Source organism: Penaeus japonicus, unplaced genomic scaffold (genome assembly GCF_977035675.1).
Source record: "Penaeus japonicus unplaced genomic scaffold, GWHDUDI00000001_assembly GWHDUDI00000016, whole genome shotgun sequence".
Lineage (NCBI taxonomy): Eukaryota > Metazoa > Arthropoda > Malacostraca > Decapoda > Penaeidae > Penaeus > Penaeus japonicus.
Genome location: NW_028234418.1, coordinates 18,898,363 through 18,918,362, shown reverse-complemented (window position 1 = coordinate 18,918,362; position 20,000 = coordinate 18,898,363). Strand labels below are relative to the sequence as shown.

The 20,000-nt window shown below is 36.9% G+C and overlaps 1 protein-coding gene across 4 annotated transcripts in view; it reads right to left on the bottom strand.

Moving 5' to 3' along the window:
- Wdr81 (WD repeat domain 81) overlaps positions 1–20,000 on the bottom strand; it is a 28,619-nt gene that overhangs the window by 7,861 nt on the left and 758 nt on the right. For 2 of the 4 annotated variants that reach the window (XM_043006306.2, XM_043006316.2), the window contains exons 2-23: positions 18,762–18,902; positions 17,824–17,950; positions 17,464–17,620; positions 17,163–17,277; positions 14,945–15,100; positions 13,328–13,910; positions 13,081–13,167; positions 11,585–11,815; positions 11,266–11,466; positions 10,725–10,870; positions 10,310–10,494; positions 7,092–8,247; positions 6,704–6,864; positions 6,335–6,419; positions 4,792–5,432; positions 4,455–4,630; positions 4,006–4,250; positions 3,344–3,443; positions 2,699–2,870; positions 2,383–2,504; positions 2,165–2,277; positions 1,646–1,853 (exon numbers count right to left, since the gene is read on the bottom strand). In XM_043006306.2, the coding sequence (XP_042862240.1) occupies positions 1,646–1,853; positions 2,165–2,277; positions 2,383–2,504; positions 2,699–2,870; positions 3,344–3,443; positions 4,006–4,250; positions 4,455–4,630; positions 4,792–5,432; positions 6,335–6,419; positions 6,704–6,864; positions 7,092–8,247; positions 10,310–10,494; positions 10,725–10,870; positions 11,266–11,466; positions 11,585–11,815; positions 13,081–13,167; positions 13,328–13,910; positions 14,945–15,100; positions 17,163–17,277; positions 17,464–17,620; positions 17,824–17,950; positions 18,762–18,877 (5,283 nt within the window). In that variant the 5' untranslated portion in view covers positions 18,878–18,902. The remainder of the gene's footprint in view (positions 1–1,645; positions 1,854–2,164; positions 2,278–2,382; positions 2,505–2,698; positions 2,871–3,343; positions 3,444–4,005; positions 4,251–4,454; positions 4,631–4,791; positions 5,433–6,334; positions 6,420–6,703; positions 6,865–7,091; positions 8,248–10,309; positions 10,495–10,724; positions 10,871–11,265; positions 11,467–11,584; positions 11,816–13,080; positions 13,168–13,327; positions 13,911–14,944; positions 15,101–17,162; positions 17,278–17,463; positions 17,621–17,823; positions 17,951–18,761; positions 18,903–20,000) is intronic. The other 2 variants (XM_043006324.2, XM_043006332.2) reach the window with 2 other exon arrangements.

Below are 20,000 nucleotides of genomic sequence, written 5' to 3'. Positions count from 1 at the left end.
GTGCCGTCATACGCCGTCAATGTTATCATTGATTTAGGCCTAAGCGTTCGAGAGCCCCGGCATCGACGCCATAAAAGACGAAAACGGCCCGGCGGGAATGGGTTAATATCATAATTTTCGTGAATTTTGAGCTTTTACCATTGCTACTGCAAAACACAACAAAATCATTTAAGTTAAGTAAACCACTCTATGGAATGAGCAACTGAGTATCTTAGAGTGTGAGGAGGTAGATGAAGGTAGCGACGTGTGTCACAGGATGATGGAATGCAGTAAAAGGAAGCACTGTATGTTGTAATCACACAAGTATGAGGCATATATGACTACTTCCAGAACAGTAGTAGTAGGAGTAGGAGTATAAGTAGTAGTGGTAGTAGTTGCAGAAATAGTAGTACTACTACTATGACAACTACTAATGTATTGAAGTATTACATTTTTTTGTTACAGCTATATTTACGAAATCTGGTTTAAAACATGAATTCATTGATGGCAAACAGTTACTAATAAAAGCCTAGTGTCTGATACTTCTGACTGATATAACACTGAAAAAGCTGTTCAGGTTACTATGTTTTTGGTAACTACAGAAATGATGTAATATCAATTGCTGGGTATGGATGGCTGAGCAATATCTTGTCCAATCAGTTAAACTGATGTGTGTGTGTGCATCAGGAATTGAAAACTTTAATACTATATTTAAGTTAGGTTTCTTTATGTTTCATTAGCTTGAGTGGATTACATCAGTTTCACAGGTAAAATGTACTATTCATTATGATTTTGCTTTCTTTTTTTTTTTTTTTTTTTTTTTACATATAAATGGGTCTTAGTCATGAGGGTTTAATTACTAGGCATATCTGACATCACTATTTTGGGCTAAGAAAAAAAAAGTATTACACTTATTACTTCTCTTACACCGGTAAAATGGTGATGGAGATGAAAATAACAATGTTGATAATGATACCATTCATGCCGGATGACATGATACATGGCAATGGAAGATTTCTCTCATGACGGATGACACCCTGTCATGTCATGGTGTCTCCCCATATATACAAATTTTACATAATTCTGTTTGTATGTACCCTTTTCCTTGACTTGCCAAAAAATGTAAAAAAAATACAAAAACCTCCTGAAAAGTGCTCTGTGAGGCTCAGAGCACAGGAGAATTCTCTTAGTGGGAAGCTATATGCCCTGTTGTGAGAGGGTTAATGGAACCGAAAATGTTTTTCTTGAAAATTCAAGGAAGCAAAGTTAAGAATGTCTACTAATGGATTCTTTAGTGACTAAGTACTTGTGGAATCATCTAGGTTCTACTGGGTGAACAACCCACCATCAATTAGGAAACTTCTCATCAATACTGAACAAGGTAATAACAGTTTTGATAAAGGATTAAGTGAAATAAAATTACACATATGAGTGTGAAGATATACATCAACTGGTGCAAAAATTAAATAGTAAATTTTGTCATATGTTCATATAACAGAAAGAAGGGTAGGGTAGAAGATAGGAATAGGCGAGCTAGAGGTGGGAATGCTACAATGCCATGTGTACAAGACTTCTACCTATGTGAGTACCAGAACCGCTGTACGCAATAATACACATATATAACAATCTAAACAATGTTGAAACCATCATCACAAAAATAATGTACCTGACTCCGTAAAGACCAAAGTTTCACAGTCTTATCTTTGCTGCATGAGATGAAGGAATTTTCATTATCCAGAACATGGATAGACTTAACACTGTTTGTATGACCAGTAAATGTTTGTAGCTTGATCTGCTTAAAATTAAACCTGGCATCCTGTTCACTTCTTCCTATCTCATGTTCCCAGTACGCCAGCCAGTTGCCCCGTAGATGCCTGTGGGATGAAATTACAAAGATATAAAAAAATTCTATTTCTGATTACTTTCTCTATTTCTCCATCATAAATATGTTCTCTTCATTCCTGGTTCTTGTGATATGTCTTTCTTTATATTCTTTGCTTTACTTTTATCAGAAACAATATCCTTGCAATGCAAATAATTTTTCTAGTGCTGCTAATGGGATGTTTTCACTCTTTGGTTCTATCAAAAAAAAATCTGAGACCTTTTGTTCTGTGATCTTTACTGATGTCTCATGACAAGCCTGCAATACTACATTAGTGTTAGTCTGATCTTTTAATATTCATACCTTTGAGTATTGTCCATTTTTCCACCTGTATATTTTGAAATATCAACAGTTGTTGCAAAACCAATGGAAGGAGGAAGTTCTGACTGAGGTGTAATAACACTATCTGGAGCATCCTGGAAATAAATACAACATGCTACATAACAGCTTCAAAATAATCTTATAATCATATATATACCTAATTTAGTTTGTACTCTCTCTCTCTCTCACATTTTACATACCTTAATGTCTATTCTATTTCCAGTGACTGCCACATTAGTACCTCTGTTGCTCAATCTTCGCCCGCCTAGATCTTCACTAGAGGTAGAGGAACTATTCATAGCCAAGCCATCATCTGTCAATACTGTTTCAAAATCAGATAAGGTCCCATGATGTTTTCAAGATTAGAAAATATTACCTATATACTTTCTAAATAACTATTGCTCTAGCAGTTGTCAAAATAAATACTTAAATGTCAGAATGATAAATGACAAAATGAAAGTCATCATCAGAACTCTTATATTCACTTGCTACCAGTGTAAAGAAAATGACACATACCAGCCGCATGATGGGCTTGGTTGTTCTCATCATACTGCAGGCAGAGTGAGCGTAACAGGTCGTGGTTAGGTAAGGTGGTTTCCATGTAGGAAGCTCCTAAGAACCTGCACAATGGGACATAGGACAAGTATGCCAGTTCTGGAGTCAGGACTTGCTTTAACTCCTCTATTGCCTGTTGGAAATGTTTCAGTTAACAAATGAACACGAATAAATGTAATAATATCAAATAAACACTTAATTTTAAGGTTGGATGTGAACTCATTTAACCAAATTGTCATTTGCAGACATTACTATCCTGCAAGTCAACCATGCTCAGAATCAATTCATATGAGATTAACCTAATGATATCAGCTGTCATCTATGCATGCCATAGTGAGGATTGATCTAAAGACTGGATGGCACCTATACATATATCAGGATGTATGGCCTTCCAAACTCAGTCTAAACCTTTGTTTTTAATCCTTTTATGTAAAAATAATAATCAGCTTGTCTAGAATAAAAAAGATAGGAGGGAAAGAACATTGATCTCATGCACCCGACATTGTGCAGCAGCTGGTTCATTCCAACTATTTTCCAGCACCATTCAGTTGAGAAGGAAAATAGACACATCAAAATTAAAATGCAATATACTCCTGTATTTCATACTTTGGCTTTGACTGAGTCTGTACTCAATCCAGGGGATGCCTGAGTGCCTCCAGGAGTTCCCTCTTCGCTCCCACCCAGAAGTTCCTCAGCCTCTAGTGATCTGAAAGGTAGAGGGCTTTGTGAACATTCCAGATGTTTGGTTGCATTAGTTTACATCAAATTTAATTTGTGATAATTAACCTTTAAACTGAAATCATTGTCACAGTTGAAACATTGCTTAACATCATGATGACAAAATTTTCCTTTTATTATTTGTTTCTATAATATTCACAGGTATATCTTTCTTGCTATCATACATAAAAAAAATAGGCTTTTCTTTTACATCTGTGAGGGTTGCTATACAAATCCTAATATGCGGTTTAGGAGTTAATGTTTGATGGTGTAAATTGATATCTCTAGAAGCCTAGAGTATTATCTGGTCCTTTTTCCATGATGGAATAATGAAATAAAGTTTGGCTATGCATGGAACCATATGAAAAATTCTTTATGAAACATTTTCTGTAATAACATCATAAAATAATTATTTTTGATTTATAAATATAAATGATAATCACAACTGACAATCCTCTATATTACATAATCAACTATTACCTCATGATTGTTTTATATATCTTATCTAACCTAAATGCCATTGAGTCCAACTCCTTTAAATATGGTTATACCTTGGTGATGCTCCAAGCTGATTTGAACTGCTGTGACATTTATCAAAGGCTGTCATTAGCCTTGTTATAGTTGGCATTAAGATGCTTTTACTCATTTCACGGCCAACCCTCAGAGCCATGATGAAGAGGCAGTCAATGACCCGACAGGCTAGAACTCCTCTTGCTGTTCCACCGTGAGGGAAGTTCACTTTGGTGGATGATAAGAGTCTAATAACAGGATACACAGCATTGCGGATAAGAGTTTCCTGAAAATATTATTACATGATCTTTACAAAATTTTGCAGACAAAATACTTAACAGATGTATACATGAAAATAAAAAACAATAATCATAGTCAGTACATTACTGAACAGGAAAAGTATTCACTTATACTAATATGATAAAGATGGTCTACAATTATTTTGGGTAACAAAGGACATCTTTCTACTTTACATATCCTTTCTGTGTACCTGCAAGTGCTCCATAAAGGTGCTGTCTGTCAAGTAGGGAAGAAGGTGCTGCAACAGCGCCATGGCACCCAACAGCCCCCCCTCCATTGTGGCGGATAGCTTGCGTCGGCAGGAGGCCACAAGCTCACATATGTGACACAGGTACTGGAGGAGAATGACTTGTTCTCCATACAGACCTTATAATTAGAGTAAATATATTAGGGTAGTGAATCTTCACACATACTATTTATAAGATTATGCCACTGAAATTACAAAAAAAGTATTTTTAGGTATATTCCAATACAATAGTGCTTGGCAGTAAATTGACATAATTGTGTTGTATATACACAATACATACATGCAATTTCTGAAAGGCAATGGAGAACCTTTGCTGCATAACGATCTCCAAGAATACGCTTTCTGGTCACTGAGAGTTCGTCCAGAGGATCGGAGGGGATGGGAGTCAGAGCTCCAGAGTCTGGCAGATAACAGAGTGTCAACATCCTCAGCAAGTTTCGAGTCATGTAGCGTGAGGTAAGCACTGGGCCTAGTCTACCTGCTAACCAGAGGACACTCTCACAACACACGTCTGACATGTTGTGATCCAGGTCCATCTTTTGCTTGGCATCTTGGCTCTCCGATTCTCTGAAGGTGGCTTTCAAGGCATCAGTGCTATCTTCACCAATGTCAATGTTGGTTACATGAGGCTCCTTTTCCAAGCGGAAATTGGGTAGTGATGAGGAGTACTCCCCTGTAGACTTTATCACAGACATGCCATCTGTGGAACTCTTTGGTATGGTAATGCTTGTAGTTGTGGCCACACTTGAGGCAGGGTATGCAGACACCAAAGGGGTAGGAGTGTCAGGATTGCTGGAAGCCTCATCTTCATCCCCGCTCATGGAAGGCGAGTGTGGGGATGGACACAAGGAGGGGATAGAGCCAATGCCCTCTTGCAAGGACACCTCATCTAAGCTCAGGGTCTCTGATGCCAGGGGCGATCTGCTCAAAGGACAACACAGGTCATATAAGACAAATAATTCAGGGCGTAAATGTAAAAGGGTAAATTGATAAGTGGTTCAATAAGTCAAAAATTCTGAGATACCTTTTTTTATCACTGCTTTTGATGTGAGTGGCTCTATCATGATTCTTTATGAAAATAATCTCATACTTGGTCTTAAAAAAATCATGATTTTACTGTTATATTTAATTATAAGGCTGTATCCTTCCCTAGACCTTAAAGTAATTGCCAAGCTTCTTCCTTGCTCAGAGCCATATTTATGTATTGCAAAGCCATATTCCTTCTAAGTACATGTATTAGAAGTGCCCTTTCTTACATTAAACTTTACTTATAAAAGTATCCACATCACACAATAGGTGGACATTTTGAAAATAATGACTAATGTGAAAAAAAAAAAAAATCTATGAATAGACTCTGAGGAAGAAAATAATTACAGACTCAGTCTGTTAGTGCCAGTATTGCATACTCTACAATTCAAAAACTAAAATTATTTCCCTTTTTGAAATGAATGTAGAACCATCAGATGAAAAGTTTCCTGTATTGAACATCTGTCCACTTCATTAACAAAAATGAAAACTGGTGATCACTGAGTCACTGTGGGGTCCCTGGAAAGTACTGGCCTCTGGGCAGCAGCCCTCTTTACCCTGTCTCTACATAATCAAGCAGTTACCAAAATCACTACTTATAGCTTTGCTTCATGCATTACTTGGTCTGCAGAACTGTAACTTTTTAGAGTCTCACCACAATCAATGGGTAAACTTGGCCATTCAATATTGATTAACTCTTCTACAACAGGCCACATCTTAAGATGTAGATGTAAAGATCATGCAATATCATGCAAAGTGAAGTGGTCATATACTGGCACTATGCAGTCTAGCCTCACCTCAGCTGATCACTAGCATCTTGCATGGGTGTATCAGGTGAACTAGCTTCTACTTCTTCCTCACCGCCTTCAAACACAAACACTTCTGAAATGCCCATATTCTTCAGCATGACCTAAATCTTTATTATTCTCTGTGACTTTCTTATCTTCCTTATAAATTTGTAGAGGCTCCAATTGGGGGATTAGTTTCCTTATTTGAAAAGAATGTAAGCATGATAAAAAAATACAAGTAGCAAAACATATAACATTACTTTAATTATAATGTTAACATCAAACTGCTATTAAATTGCAGCACCCATAGATAGACCCCATCATGTTAGTGTAAGTAGTAATCTTTTCCCCTGTTCTATGCAATTCTTTCATAATCACCTGGCTCAGCTTCAGCCTCAGCATCCGTGAGGTCACCTTCTACCCGAGCAGCACCAGCCTCTTCTGCTTCCATTCTGAGAGTGAGCTCAGTGTTGCTGGAGTGTGAGTCCTCCTCACAAGGGGAGGTAACTCCTTCACTACCCAGGCTTATATCCACACTCCTAGAGCAAATATTCAATAATTATCTGGGGACTACTGGAAGAAGGAAAAGTGAAGAGTACTTCTAAGATAGCTGAGGAATTAAAATAGCACATAAAAAGGTTTGATACCTGGCTCTAGAGTTTCAAATATTTACAGTATATATAGTAACTTACAATATCTTCAACTTGTCTTAATTACGGGTACAAGTTTTTTAGCTACTGGTGTAAATTATAACCAGCTGACTTACTTTAGTGTGGTTGACTGTTTCCTCACTATCTCTGCAGCCTGTTGAGCTTTTCCTAAAACTTCTTTGTAACCTCCTACACCCTCTATCAATGGTGTGACAAAGAATGTGAGGAACTTATGCAATCCAAACCAGACTATCAGTTGCAACAAGAAGGAGCGATGGAAGAGCTTCAGATGTTTGTCTGTGATAGTTTCAGCTTCAAACAATTTAACAACTGGTGGTAAGAGGTGTTTGTTTGCTTCCTCTGGCCCTAGGGCTTGGGCTAGGGGACTTGTCAGGTACCATGCAGCATTTACAGCACTCTCTGGGAATTCAAAGAGCTCTATGAGGTACGGCAGAATGAGACTCAATCCTTCAGAGGATAGACTTGGTAATATTTTTGGTAGATCCTTGGCAGCCATCTTGACTCTAATTTCAGCCACTTTCATGATGTACTCATTCTTCTTTTGCAAATCACAACATGAAAGTTGAGCTTCACTAAGGAGTTGTGAGTACTGCCTCATCTTACACACAAAGGCATACAGTTTAGGAAAATATGACGGGAAGACAATTACATTTATCAGAGATTGGAGAAGCTGGTGAGGACTGGGAGGAGGGAGACCATCTGAGGACACAGGTTCATATTTGTTGGGGAGAACATATTCTCTAGTGTCCCGTGCACTGTCAATCTGAAATATTACTTGCAGTGTGTGGCGGATGCATCTAGGTATATCAATCTGATCATTCATCAGAAGTTTGAGGGCATGGGCATACCTCTCTGGCAGCTTTGCCCTGTTACTGAGCACACGACATTTTGGGGCATTAAACATCTCCACAGTAATGCATCCTATTGCCTGGATGTCTCTTACTCGTCTCAGATGAGCAGCCTGCTTGACCGCTTGCTGAATGTCACGACATTTGAGGTTTCTTTCAGGAATCATTCTTGAAGTCTTCAGGACTAAGTTAAACAGCATTTCAACTTGGTTGAGTGCCACAAGTGGGTTATAGTCCTGTGGGAGCTGGATCATGGGCATTTCTGGTACCTTTTCCTCAAATAGGGAGGTTCTTGATCTGCTTAGCTTTTTTGAAAGAGCTAAAGATTTGATGCTCTCAGTCTCTTCATCCTGACGTTCAGGTGCAGAATCTGCTTCACTCTGTTCATCAGATTTCTCTATTTCTGAAAAGAAAAAAAGAAAAGAAAATAATTAAATAAAACAGAAAAATATATACACACACTCACCCACATACAAATATATACACACTTTATTTTGAATAAAAACAGCTCTATACACCATCATTATGCAGTGGCCACAAAAGGAATCTGCACAAGTGATGAACTATTTACACAATCATGCCTTTATTCTGCTACATTGATTTTCAACACTAGTTTAATTCTGGAAAGCAATGAAAGAAGAAAAGAAGACAAAGATCAGCCAGTGAAATAATTACTATAAGGGATTTTTTGGCATTTATGTTTAACCCATTGCAAGTGGGGTGCCTAATGACCTAACTGGCAGTCGGGACGGATGGTCTATGACACTGACAGCACCGGCTAAAAATTAGAGGGACGGGGAGTTTTTTCTCCGCCCTCTGGGTAGTGTAGACTAGTCCAAACAATATTTTTTCATAAATCTATCACAAGATGTGGGTTTAAGCTGACTCTGGAACCCTGTAGCAATGTTACAGCCATAATAATTCATGATTGTGTGCACACTTCAACTGTGAGCAGATCCCAATGTCACGTCATGTATGCATTGATCCCCATCTTTTAGGACTAATTGATTCCGTCATGTATGTCATGAAATCTGTATCATTGTTTCATGATAGCAATGTTACAGCCATAATACTTCATGATTGTGTGCACACTTCAACTGTGAGCAGATCCCAATGTCACGTCATGTATGCATTGATCCCCATCTTTTAGGACTAATTGATTCCGTCATGTATATCATGAAATCTGTATCATTGTTTCATGATATGCAAAAGCCACTTTTTCAATGTCATTTTGAGGTTTAAACCATTTGCGCAGGATGACGTGATATCATGTCATGGGAATATTTCGCTCCTGCTGTATGATGGCCTATCATGTCATGATCTGTCCCACAAAACACATGTATTGGGAGAGATCTCGCACATGTTCTTGTTATCTAGCTAGTGGGAGTGGCATTAGTTAAATCAATTCAAATCAGAAATCATATTTACTAAGATATATCATCTTTATTGCAACATACTGTATCATGGAATACATTTTTTCTTTCAGCATTAACCCAATCTCAACGGGCCCAGTGAGAAGAGGCAACCCCCTATGCCGGGCCCATGCAATATCGCCTCGGGGATGTCACACTGGTGTGTCGCCCAATCATCAGATACTTTGCCGTGTCACACGGGTGTGACACACCGTCATCATTGGGTTAATGCATGAGAGAGGTTGTTCCTTATTGATATAGGGGAATAAGGACAGACCAACTAGTTACTCAGTAACACTATTCATTGAATATGTTTTAATAAACATATCTTATATTTACAGATACTGTTATAACTGCAAATATTACCTTAGTAATAGTAACTATTTCAGAGGATATTCTTGATAATGTTAAAATGATAAATGTAGGCCTAGTTGTGATCTAATCACTGATAGTCACAAACCCAAAACTGCCAACTTCAATACTTAAAATAACCTTGTGTTTTTACAAAAAAAAAAAAAAAAAAAAAAAAAAAAAAAATTAAAGTTTATTTTTAAGCTGATTTTAGAAACTAGACTAGTTTAACTTATTTGAGCTGGGGCTTATATTTAATGCATACTGCTGATGGGAGTTATGAAAAAAGACCTTCATAAAGAGTACTTTCTCTACCATCATCCATACTTTGTTGAAGTGTATAAATGCTTTGCTTTACAAAACATACTGGCTTAAGATTACATAGGCCCTATGGACTGTTATATTGCATTCTGTTTACTTTCAATGTAATTTCTATATTCATGTTTCTCATTATAAAAATAAAAAAAATCAATTCTTTCTCAGAGAAAAAATATTGAATTTCGTAAGAGCTTGCACTTGCACATAAAGAGCTCATAAAAGAGGACTGACAAATCTGATGGTAAGAGCACTGGTTTCAGAATTCTTTAAAAATTCTAAGGAGTATCAATGTATCTGGGATATAATTTTCAAACTATTCCCAGAAATAGAATTTTCAGGCAAACAAAGGTTTCCCAATCCATCTGAGGAACTCTGGTATCTTACTTGCTTCCTGTTGTATTGGAACGCTGAACTTTGGTGGGGAGCGTCCAAGGTATGGAGAGGGAGTTAGTCTCGGTGGGTGAGGCACAGAGAACAGTTGTACAACTGCTCCTGTGGAGAGAGTGGTATGGGCATCTACCAGTTGTAAACAGACATTTTTTGCCTTGACAGCTGCACTGCCAGATAGCCTGTGAAATAAAGATTATTAATGTTGAGAGAAAAAGAAAGGCATAGAGAAAAAACTGAGATAACTACATTCTATCAATGAAATGAACTTGTGATTTATAAGAAACTGCTTCTAAAACTATCTTGGAACATTATACAAATATCAAGGAAACAATACTTCTACATTAGTTAAAAACTCAAGGAAACAATACTTCCATAAAAATGCCACTAAGTAACTCTCACAAAGACTAACTTGTGTCCAAAATTAAGATCAATCCAGTGATGAAGGCGCTGTGACACGCGGTTGCTCTCGAGAACCAATCGATGATAGCTGAGGAAATCATCTACACCAGAACACCAATCAGGCACTTCCAGATCACTCAGGTCTTCATGAATGCTCTTGAATGACATTTTAAGATTAGCAACAGGTCTATAATAATATATCTCTGGGAGTACATGAGCAACAGGTCTATGGCCATATATCTCTGTGAGTGAATGAGTAAGTGAATGAATGAATGAATGAATGAGTGAGTGAGTAAGTGAATGTATTTGTCTGTGCATATGTAACGGTATGTGCGTACCTGCATGTGAGTGTCAGTATGTGTGTATGTCTGCTTGTATGTGTCTGCGTGCATGTGTGTCCTGCTGTGATAAAAAATATTTCATATAAAGTATTACCACAATAGTAATATCTAAAATACTGTAAACAAAATGCTTCTTCTATTTGAAAAATATTTTCTTCTGATTCAGTGACTAGTCTCTAAAACATGAGTCACCGTTATGTAACCACTTACTTTGAATATTGCAGGATCAGTATAAAATTCAGGTATACATTCATCTGGAGTCCAAAGATACAGACGACTAATTGTGGCAGGATAATGCTCAGGAACCCATTGTTGGCGGACATATTTTGTTAGCAACTCCTTTGGGGTTATCCGGGCCTTATAGACATAATAGGTTATCTCACTGAAAACTTCTGTCACATGATGTGCAACCTGGAAATGAGAAAACAAAATAAATAAATACATATCAATAAAATTTAGTGATGATCAACAACAGAAAATATTACTTGTAAGAGGCTACTTTTCTGAACAGATAGACCAAACAACATACTGCCTGCTTGTTCTGCCCTTGACTGGCAGCCATCTGGTAGGTGTGGTCCAGCTGCTGGTCGCCCTTATTCAGTCGGAATTTGGTTTTGGTCAAGTCCCTCCAGCCAGAATTTCTCCCTGTGAAGTCAATCACCCAAGGCACAGTGGGATGATGATGAGGCGAATTGAACTTTCTACCAGCAAAGAAGTTCAGGCATAAAAGGTAGTCGAGGGTTGTTATTTGGTGGCCGACCTGGGTGAACCAATGAAAACATCAAAAACATAATTAGTTAAAATTGAAGACTGACATATGCTAAAAGATGGCAAATGTTATCTAAACATCTGGATAGACAATGAAATTCACAAAAAAAATCCAGTGGAATATTTTCTAAGTAATCAATTATATTTCTGAAAAAAGCTTGCTATGTAGATTTCTCTAGGTGAAACTAATAAAATTCCATATAATAATAAAAAAAAATCTTAACATATATATTGAAATTAAATAACAGCATTCTCTTTTATACTTTCTTTATAATAATAATAATAACAGCAATATTATAGCAATAATAATCAAAATGGTAATGATGCAAAAAGGTTAGCCCACAATTCAAAGCTGAGTAAATTGGCTGATTATTTGAACATGATAAACTTTTGACTTGTTCAACAGCAATGATTGTTAAACATCATGTAATATAAAGTTTATTTTGCATTTTCAGTTTTGCCTAAAATTTATCTAAAATGTTTGATAGGTAAACTTTTTACCCTTTAACCCATTGACAACATACACATGCACTGTCCTCTATGATTTAGGTTTTGGTCAGGTAGCCCGACTAATTGACTTCATGGTGACTCAGTGCTTTTGGAACAATATATATGTAAGAAAAAAAGATAAAACAGAACCACAGCAGACAGAGCATGTAGACATGCACACCTAGCATCAATGGTTTAATAATAGCAAATTACTGAAACTGAATAAAACAGAAAGAAAAAGAGCCAGATTTCTATTTGATCTGTGTATATCTGAATTTTTGAAGCAGTGACTGATCATAAGTTTCTTAACCCAATACTGCCGGCCGCCGGCCACAGACGGCGATTATGTAATATGCATAGCGCCGGGTGCAGGCATGCGCTGTCAATAATATAATTGATTTAGGCCTATGCGTTCGAGAACCCAGCATTGAAGCCATGCAAAAACGGAACAGTCCCGGCGGGAATGGGTTAAATGTAAACAAATGACAATAATGACTAAGTGACATATAAGCAAAAAAAGTATAATGTATAAATTTACTGAAGATTTTAATATTTCCGTTTAGATTTATAGTATCTAATTAAACTCTCCATGACTAGTATGATTTGAAGGGTCAGTTGAAATAGTTGTCCTCTTGTGTATAAGTAGCTGTTAGTTTAGGACATCAATGATTTTGGAGAGAAAAAAAGTGACTTACATGCAGAGAAATAATTTAATTTTTATGAATGTTATGAAATACATACACAAATATAATTAAAATATTTACTCACCCAAAGCTGAGTAAGTTGGACCAAGGAACACTGCAAAAGTGTTTCTAAATCTGCATCCTGGGTATTACTTATCTCTGCCTGAAATGACTATGAAGATGAATCCATAAATTTTCATTTAAAAATAGAAACAAATTGTTAAAACTACACTTTTACAACAATAATAACTGAAGTGAAAGATGTATAAAAAACATCACTTCAATTCTATCTATGGCATTATAGTTACTAGAGAACAATTTCATTTCAGTACCTGTCTTAATGTCTCGAAAGCATCTTCACTTGATATGAGTTTCTGATATTCCAATAATCTACTATCTGCTTGAGTTGCACTATTTCTGCTCTCAAATCCCTCGATAGTTGAGGTCTTTGACTGCACAGGTTGGTTCATTTCACTCTTTTTGGATGTAGGCAACAAGCTTTTTCTCTTGCTGTGGTCTCCCCGTGAATCCTGAGGGACTCTGCTTCTTTCAGAGTTCTGTTCTGGGGAGTTTGTCCTTCCTGAGTCTGCATCCAAATCACCAGTGCTTCTTGTGGAATCTGATGAGTGGGACAATCTGCTTTGGCTTTTCTCTCCCATGGCTGAGTCTGGGTGCTGCTCTGACTCACTCAAGGACTTGCTCTTTAGAAGGTGTGAGGGTGGTGAGGACTCTGGCTGGATAAGGTTATCAGGAATGCTTGGAAGTAGTCTGAGGTAGAGAGCGTTGTCTATATAGAGCTGGTGGAGAGTTACATCCCCAAGATGAAGTCCACGATCATGGGTATCTCTTGCCACTTCTAGGATTTGGTATAAAATGAAGAGTGCTCCTGCTTCCAGTCCTGACAACTTTGCAGGGCTATAACCAATAAAATGAAATCAGTTTCTTTGATAGAGAGAACTTACAGATACCAAAATATTTAATTAAAACTACAAGCAAATCAAAAGCTGCAAATAAAAAAGTATACAAAGCAAATGCAATTCTCATTAGCTGTTTCAAATATCACATATTCTTTTATGCTATTCTGATAATCATAACACATTTTTTAAGTAATGAATATTTCCAAACTGTTTTTCTGAGGCTCATTAAGTAGCTCACTTTCACTACCCCCAGCAAAATCATGTCAGGGCCAAGAATCTGTAGTGGCTGAGGTTAAGACAAATCTTGAAATGAAGCTAAAGATTACAGTGAAAATTACAGTCCTATGTTGTCATGAGTCCCTTGCCAAAAAAAGAAGTTGCTTTTACTCTTCAACTACTCATGAAGAAGAAGAAAAACTACTATGGTTGTAAAAAGGAATTCCATCACTGATTTTACACTTCTAACATCCATAAGCTGTCTTACTGTCACTCATCAAAACACCCGTCAGTTATGAGAATGACAATAGCTCCAAATCCTTGGAGCAATCCCTTTTCTATCCCATATCATCATTATCATCACCATCATTGTTGAAATTTGAGTCAATATTAAATTTTCCAATTTACCTGACTGAGAGACATGATATTGGAGAAGAATCTCACTCAGGTTACTAAAATCTTTACATGGAAACAAAATTGAAGTTGAATCATGGTAATTTGGCCATATTCTATAAACACATAGTGAGGATTCCATCATAAACATCAAAGATGTTCTTCTCAAAAGATATATTTCAATATAATACCTAAAACATCTGCTGAACATAAATTTGTGGGCTAACCTAATTCTTTTCAACTGTGTACTATAATGAACATCATGTAAGTTTAACAAATTAACTCTTTTCAAACTACAGGTGAGTTCCACAGGAACAATCTCATAATAACCAAGGAAACTTTAAAAGGATCAAATTCAAAGATAAAATGGACTAAAGTAAATATAAATACCTGCACACACATATGTACATGTAAACCCCTTACCTGAATGAGACACACTGATGAACACTATGATAGACACTGTTAAGGATAACAAAGACATGTTCCTCTCCCTCCAGGGCACAAAGGGCTGGCAGGACATTGGAGTGTGGTTCAGGTAACCGGCCGCCTTGCACACCAGATTGAAGTATGCAATCTTCCCTGCATGTGAATGAAGTTGGAAGTCTAAAGGTCTTTCAAGAAGATGGTATAAATGAGAATGAACAACTTTATATTGCTAATATGTAACTAATGATCTCTAATCAAATTTATATTTTTGAGGTAATTCTGATGAAGACTTAATTGAAACACACTGATTACATCTCTTGTATACTTGTATTTGTTTTCATTTATTATCTACATTTGTTTCAATGAACTCTAAGGACAAAATTTATCGGGAAGAAGCAAAAAAAATCTTTATGTAAAACATAACAAAAGAGAAAATAAAGTGAAAATGACACAAGAGCATTTGCTTAACCCAAATGTGATTTCTGACACTGTCGACACCAGCAAAAAATTAGAGGGACGGGGAAAATGTTTTCTCTGCCTTTTGGGCAATGCAGACTTGCCTAATGAATATTTTCCCTTAAATCCATCACAAAAACAGGGTTTAGGCTAATTCTGGAAAGCTGTAGTTCTGAAACTACTGCCATTAGAGTCATGATGCTTCATGATTGTGAGCATGTTTCAACTGTGAGCAGTTTCTGATGTTGTGTCAAGGGTGCATTGATGCCTGTTTTTTAGGCCTCATTGTGTAAATCATGACACCCATCTGATATGGGCTATAAAACAATATAATAAAATAAAAAATAAATAAAGTTGATAATGTCTATTAACTCTTCCTTAACAGGATGTTCAGGCTGGACAGGGCATCTTAACCCAGTCACGACAGGGGCATTCCAGCCTTGCATGTTACAATGCTGGGGCTCTCGAAGGCATAGGCCTAAATCAGTTAAATAAATGACGCCGTATGGCGTCACCCAGCGAATGGGCCTTGAATGCGCGGTACCGTAGTGTACCACCCGTCAAGAGAGGGTTAAGTTATTGTGTTTCCTATTATTTTCTAAACTTAAGGCATGATATATGAGTCTATATATGATGTATTAGCAAAGTGATATAAATTAGCACTTGGTATGATGCGTTAATTAATATTCTACACACTGGTTGACGTCCGATCACGTGATCTGAAAATATCCCAAGTTCAGGACGGTTCCGGACATCCTGAAATGTCAAGTATTTTCTTATTGGAATGTCAGCAATAGAATGCTAGATTGTTCTTAATTTCTTAGTTTCTGTTACTTTAGTTTAGGTGTTTTAATGTCATAAAATATGATATAACATGAAAAACAGTCTAAGAAAACTACGTAATATTAATGATGTCATGGTAATTTCTAATTCTGATCGGTTGAATAAAAAGATCCAAGTCAATAAACTATTGTAAAATCAAATGTGACTGGTCTATAAATAATAATAATAATAATAAATACTAATGTAATACTATTATTTAATTTGTCGATTACCCATGATGTCATGTCACAAGGTATATGTACATTCTTGTAAAAAAAAAAAATCTTCTTTGATGTCCCATTAACCCACTTGCGCTGGATGACGTGCTGACATGTTTTGTGGTTCTTGCGTCAGACGCTGGTGACGAGATATCTGGGCAAGGCTGGCGCTTGGGGGGAGTGAGCGGGCAGCCCAGGCTTGCGGCTTGTTCGCCCAAGAGTCTCGAGGCGTTAGGCTTATGCATTCGAAAACCCCAGCATTACGACCATACAAAGCCGGAATCGCCCCGGCGTGAATGGATTAAAAGAATGTTTCCACTCTTCATTGGTATTATCATATAGAAGTGAAGAATGTAGACAAAGTTCAATAAAATAACAATTAAAAAGCTTTTGCTAAAATACCTCCTCTGAACATGGCAATATTTTTACATTCCTTTACATTGTAGATGCAATCATGTAAACCATAAGAATAGGGTGGGTAAAAAAAATGCTTTGAGAGGTTCAGCGCAGCCATATGCAGCGGGAAAACACACTGGAATGAAACGTTATGTGCTTGAAATCTTCCAGGCAGAAGCAGGAATAGAAAGTAATGTAAAAGTTATCCAACCCCATAAAAAATGCCTCTTGTGGAAGAGTTAAAGAAAAAAGTGAAAGATAACTGGCTGACATTCCTACCTACACAATAATCATGCATATGACACACAAACATATTTACTAACCTGAGAGATATGATTTTACAGCCAAACAATCTCCAGATAACTTCCCTCAGGACATTGTGCAAGGAGTCCGTCCCCACCTGTGCACCTCCCTTCCATTGCACAGCAACGCCATGCTCTGCAAGATGCCATTGTCATCTCTTATTTAAGGGATTTAATATATTAGGATTAGCTTAATACGTGAACTTGTCATGATGGGAGCAATATATTCTAAATCATGTATAAAATTTATATGTAATCACTCCAGTAATAACAAAGGACCCAAGTCCAATGATTTCACAATTAAAGAAAGCTTAAAACATACCAGAATATTTTTTGAAGGCATCTTTCCATAAGTTTTTGTTATTGGAAGTTGCAACATAGTGAAGCAACTGTGAGTAAGAAACATCTGCCAACAAGCCTGGAGATGGTCCAGCATTTCTTGCAAGTGGATACACCTGACTATTATTTTTGTGTATGACCTGTAATATAAATGTTATGGATAAACTAATTGTCACATCAATATAGAGATAGCTATACATGAAATCTCATAATTTATACATATTAATTAAAATAAATAAAAAAATAAAATAAATAAACATATATTTCTCAAAATTCACTTATCTTGAGGAGAAAAAAGGTAAAATGACTTATGAATCACAGGCTTCTATAACACAAGACTAACCTGCACCAACACCCTTTGCCAGAAGTTCCCTAATCTTTCCCCTAACTGGAGAGCAGACTGCACCTCTGCTGGACTTAGATTTTCATGCTCTGGTGGGGGAGTGAAGGATCCTTCACGAACAACACTCCTGTAAAACAAATAAACAAATGAAGTTCAGAATAATTCCTGTTCCTGATGACAAAACTGCTACAAGGTGCAAGAAAAGCAAGTAAAAATGAGAATCATATTTTTTTTTGATAGATACAGAATACTAGACTCCACAGAACACTAGAAGAAAATTATGCTCATTGCTTATGAATCTCAATGCAAGAAAGCTAATCATTAAAAAGGCCATTTTATTTTTATTTTTTCAAACATCCATTAGAGGCAGAAACTTTAATGATAGTTCTTATGCTGGATGGTTCTTTATGCATTTTACCTCCCCTCTTCATAAGGCATATTTATGGGCTACATTTAAACATGACATTGTCCTTGATGAAAATGGGATCCATGTTTTACATTTGTTTTAGCATCCTCTCTATAATCCTAAAGCTTTAAAATCAATAAAAACTATATGCGCCCAATTTTTAGTATTATACAGATGAACAAGTCTGAATTGTGAACAAACTTATTGTGAATAAATGGATGGCAACAAAAACAATGTATATTAATCAATCAACTTCTCTGCTATGGGTGACAGGCATGACTTCCAAGCAGCAATGAAATGAAGTGACAAGATTTCTCAGCTACTGGTTTGGGAAATCAGCTACTATGGTACCTGTCAGGTCCCACACTTTTGATATTCAAGTTGTAGTTGATTCCTGAATGTAGCAATCTAAATTTTATGACTGAGAGGAAATTTCAGTTAAACTAACAGACAATACAACTCTCTTCAGCTGCTTCCTCTTCCTAAACATACCCTTATCTAACACCAAGGGAAATACAGAATGTATGAATACCTTATCCATGGAGAATAAATGTAGCATTCCACATAGCCTGGTAAAGAGCCCTGGCAGCAGTATTCACGAGGAAGGTGTAGAGCATGGCTCACTAACTCCACATAGCTATCCGCCATGCCGCCTCGCCCCTCCTCCCCCTGGCTGGAAAAAAATAAAAATTATGCAATTTGTGTGATATTCTTTCCACTTAGGACTGTACCATTGCTGTGGATCTCAGCATTACAATAGAATGAAGGTTATAAGAAGGAAAAGAAATTGGGGAAAATTACCAACAGAGGCCTGTCTGAGAGAGAAAGAGAGAGAGAGAGAGAGAGAGAGAGAGAGAGAGAGAGAGAGAGAGAGAGAGAGAGGGAGAGAGAGAGAGAGAGAGAGAGAGAGAGAGAGAGAGAGAAGAGAGAGAGAGAGAGAGAGAGAGAGAGAGAGAGAGAGAGAGAGAGAGAGAGAGAGAGAGAGAGAGAGAGAGAGAGAGAGAGAGAGAGAGAGAGAGAGAGAGAGAGAGAGAGAGAGAGAGAGAGAGAGAGAGAGAGAGAGAGAGAGAGAGAGAGAGAGAGAGAGAGAGAGAGAGAGAGAGAAAGAGAGAGAGAAAGAGAGAGAGAAAGAGAGAGAGAAAGAGAGAGAAAGAGAGAGAAAGAGAAAGAGAGAGAAAGAGAAAAAGAAAGAGAGATAATAAGTATAACAGATATAGCAGATGTGTAGGTGTATTCTAAACATTTGCCTCAAAAAAATAGTTAATTCCCAAGAATATGTATTTTATATTGAATAAAAATCATTGGGATTAAATTTGTTTTTTCTTAATCATAAATGCATCCAGTGTTACGAATCCAATTGATAGAGATATAAGACAAGTCAGTAATTGTCGATAATAAGTCTCCACAATTTCTATTCAGATCAGCAGACCTCCACCGTCTATTTAACGACAGGGCAAATCTTGGCTTGGTTCTATAGTTGATGATAAATCAAAAGGTGGTTAACAAGCTCTCTCGTACTGCAATATACATCTAGGAGGTTTGTTGGCCTGTGCTAAAGCATGAAGAGCAGGTGGAGTCACTGCAGATAACATACCCTTTTAAAATCTGATAGTGCCTTCACTTGCACATAGTAAGATATATAACAGTGAGTGTCATTTTAAATTAATTCACAGAGGAATATTCCTAGGACTACATCCTCCTATCTCCAATTCATTGACTGTCATGACCTTTATGTTTATGTCAAAGGCAAACATACCTATAGCAAGAATAT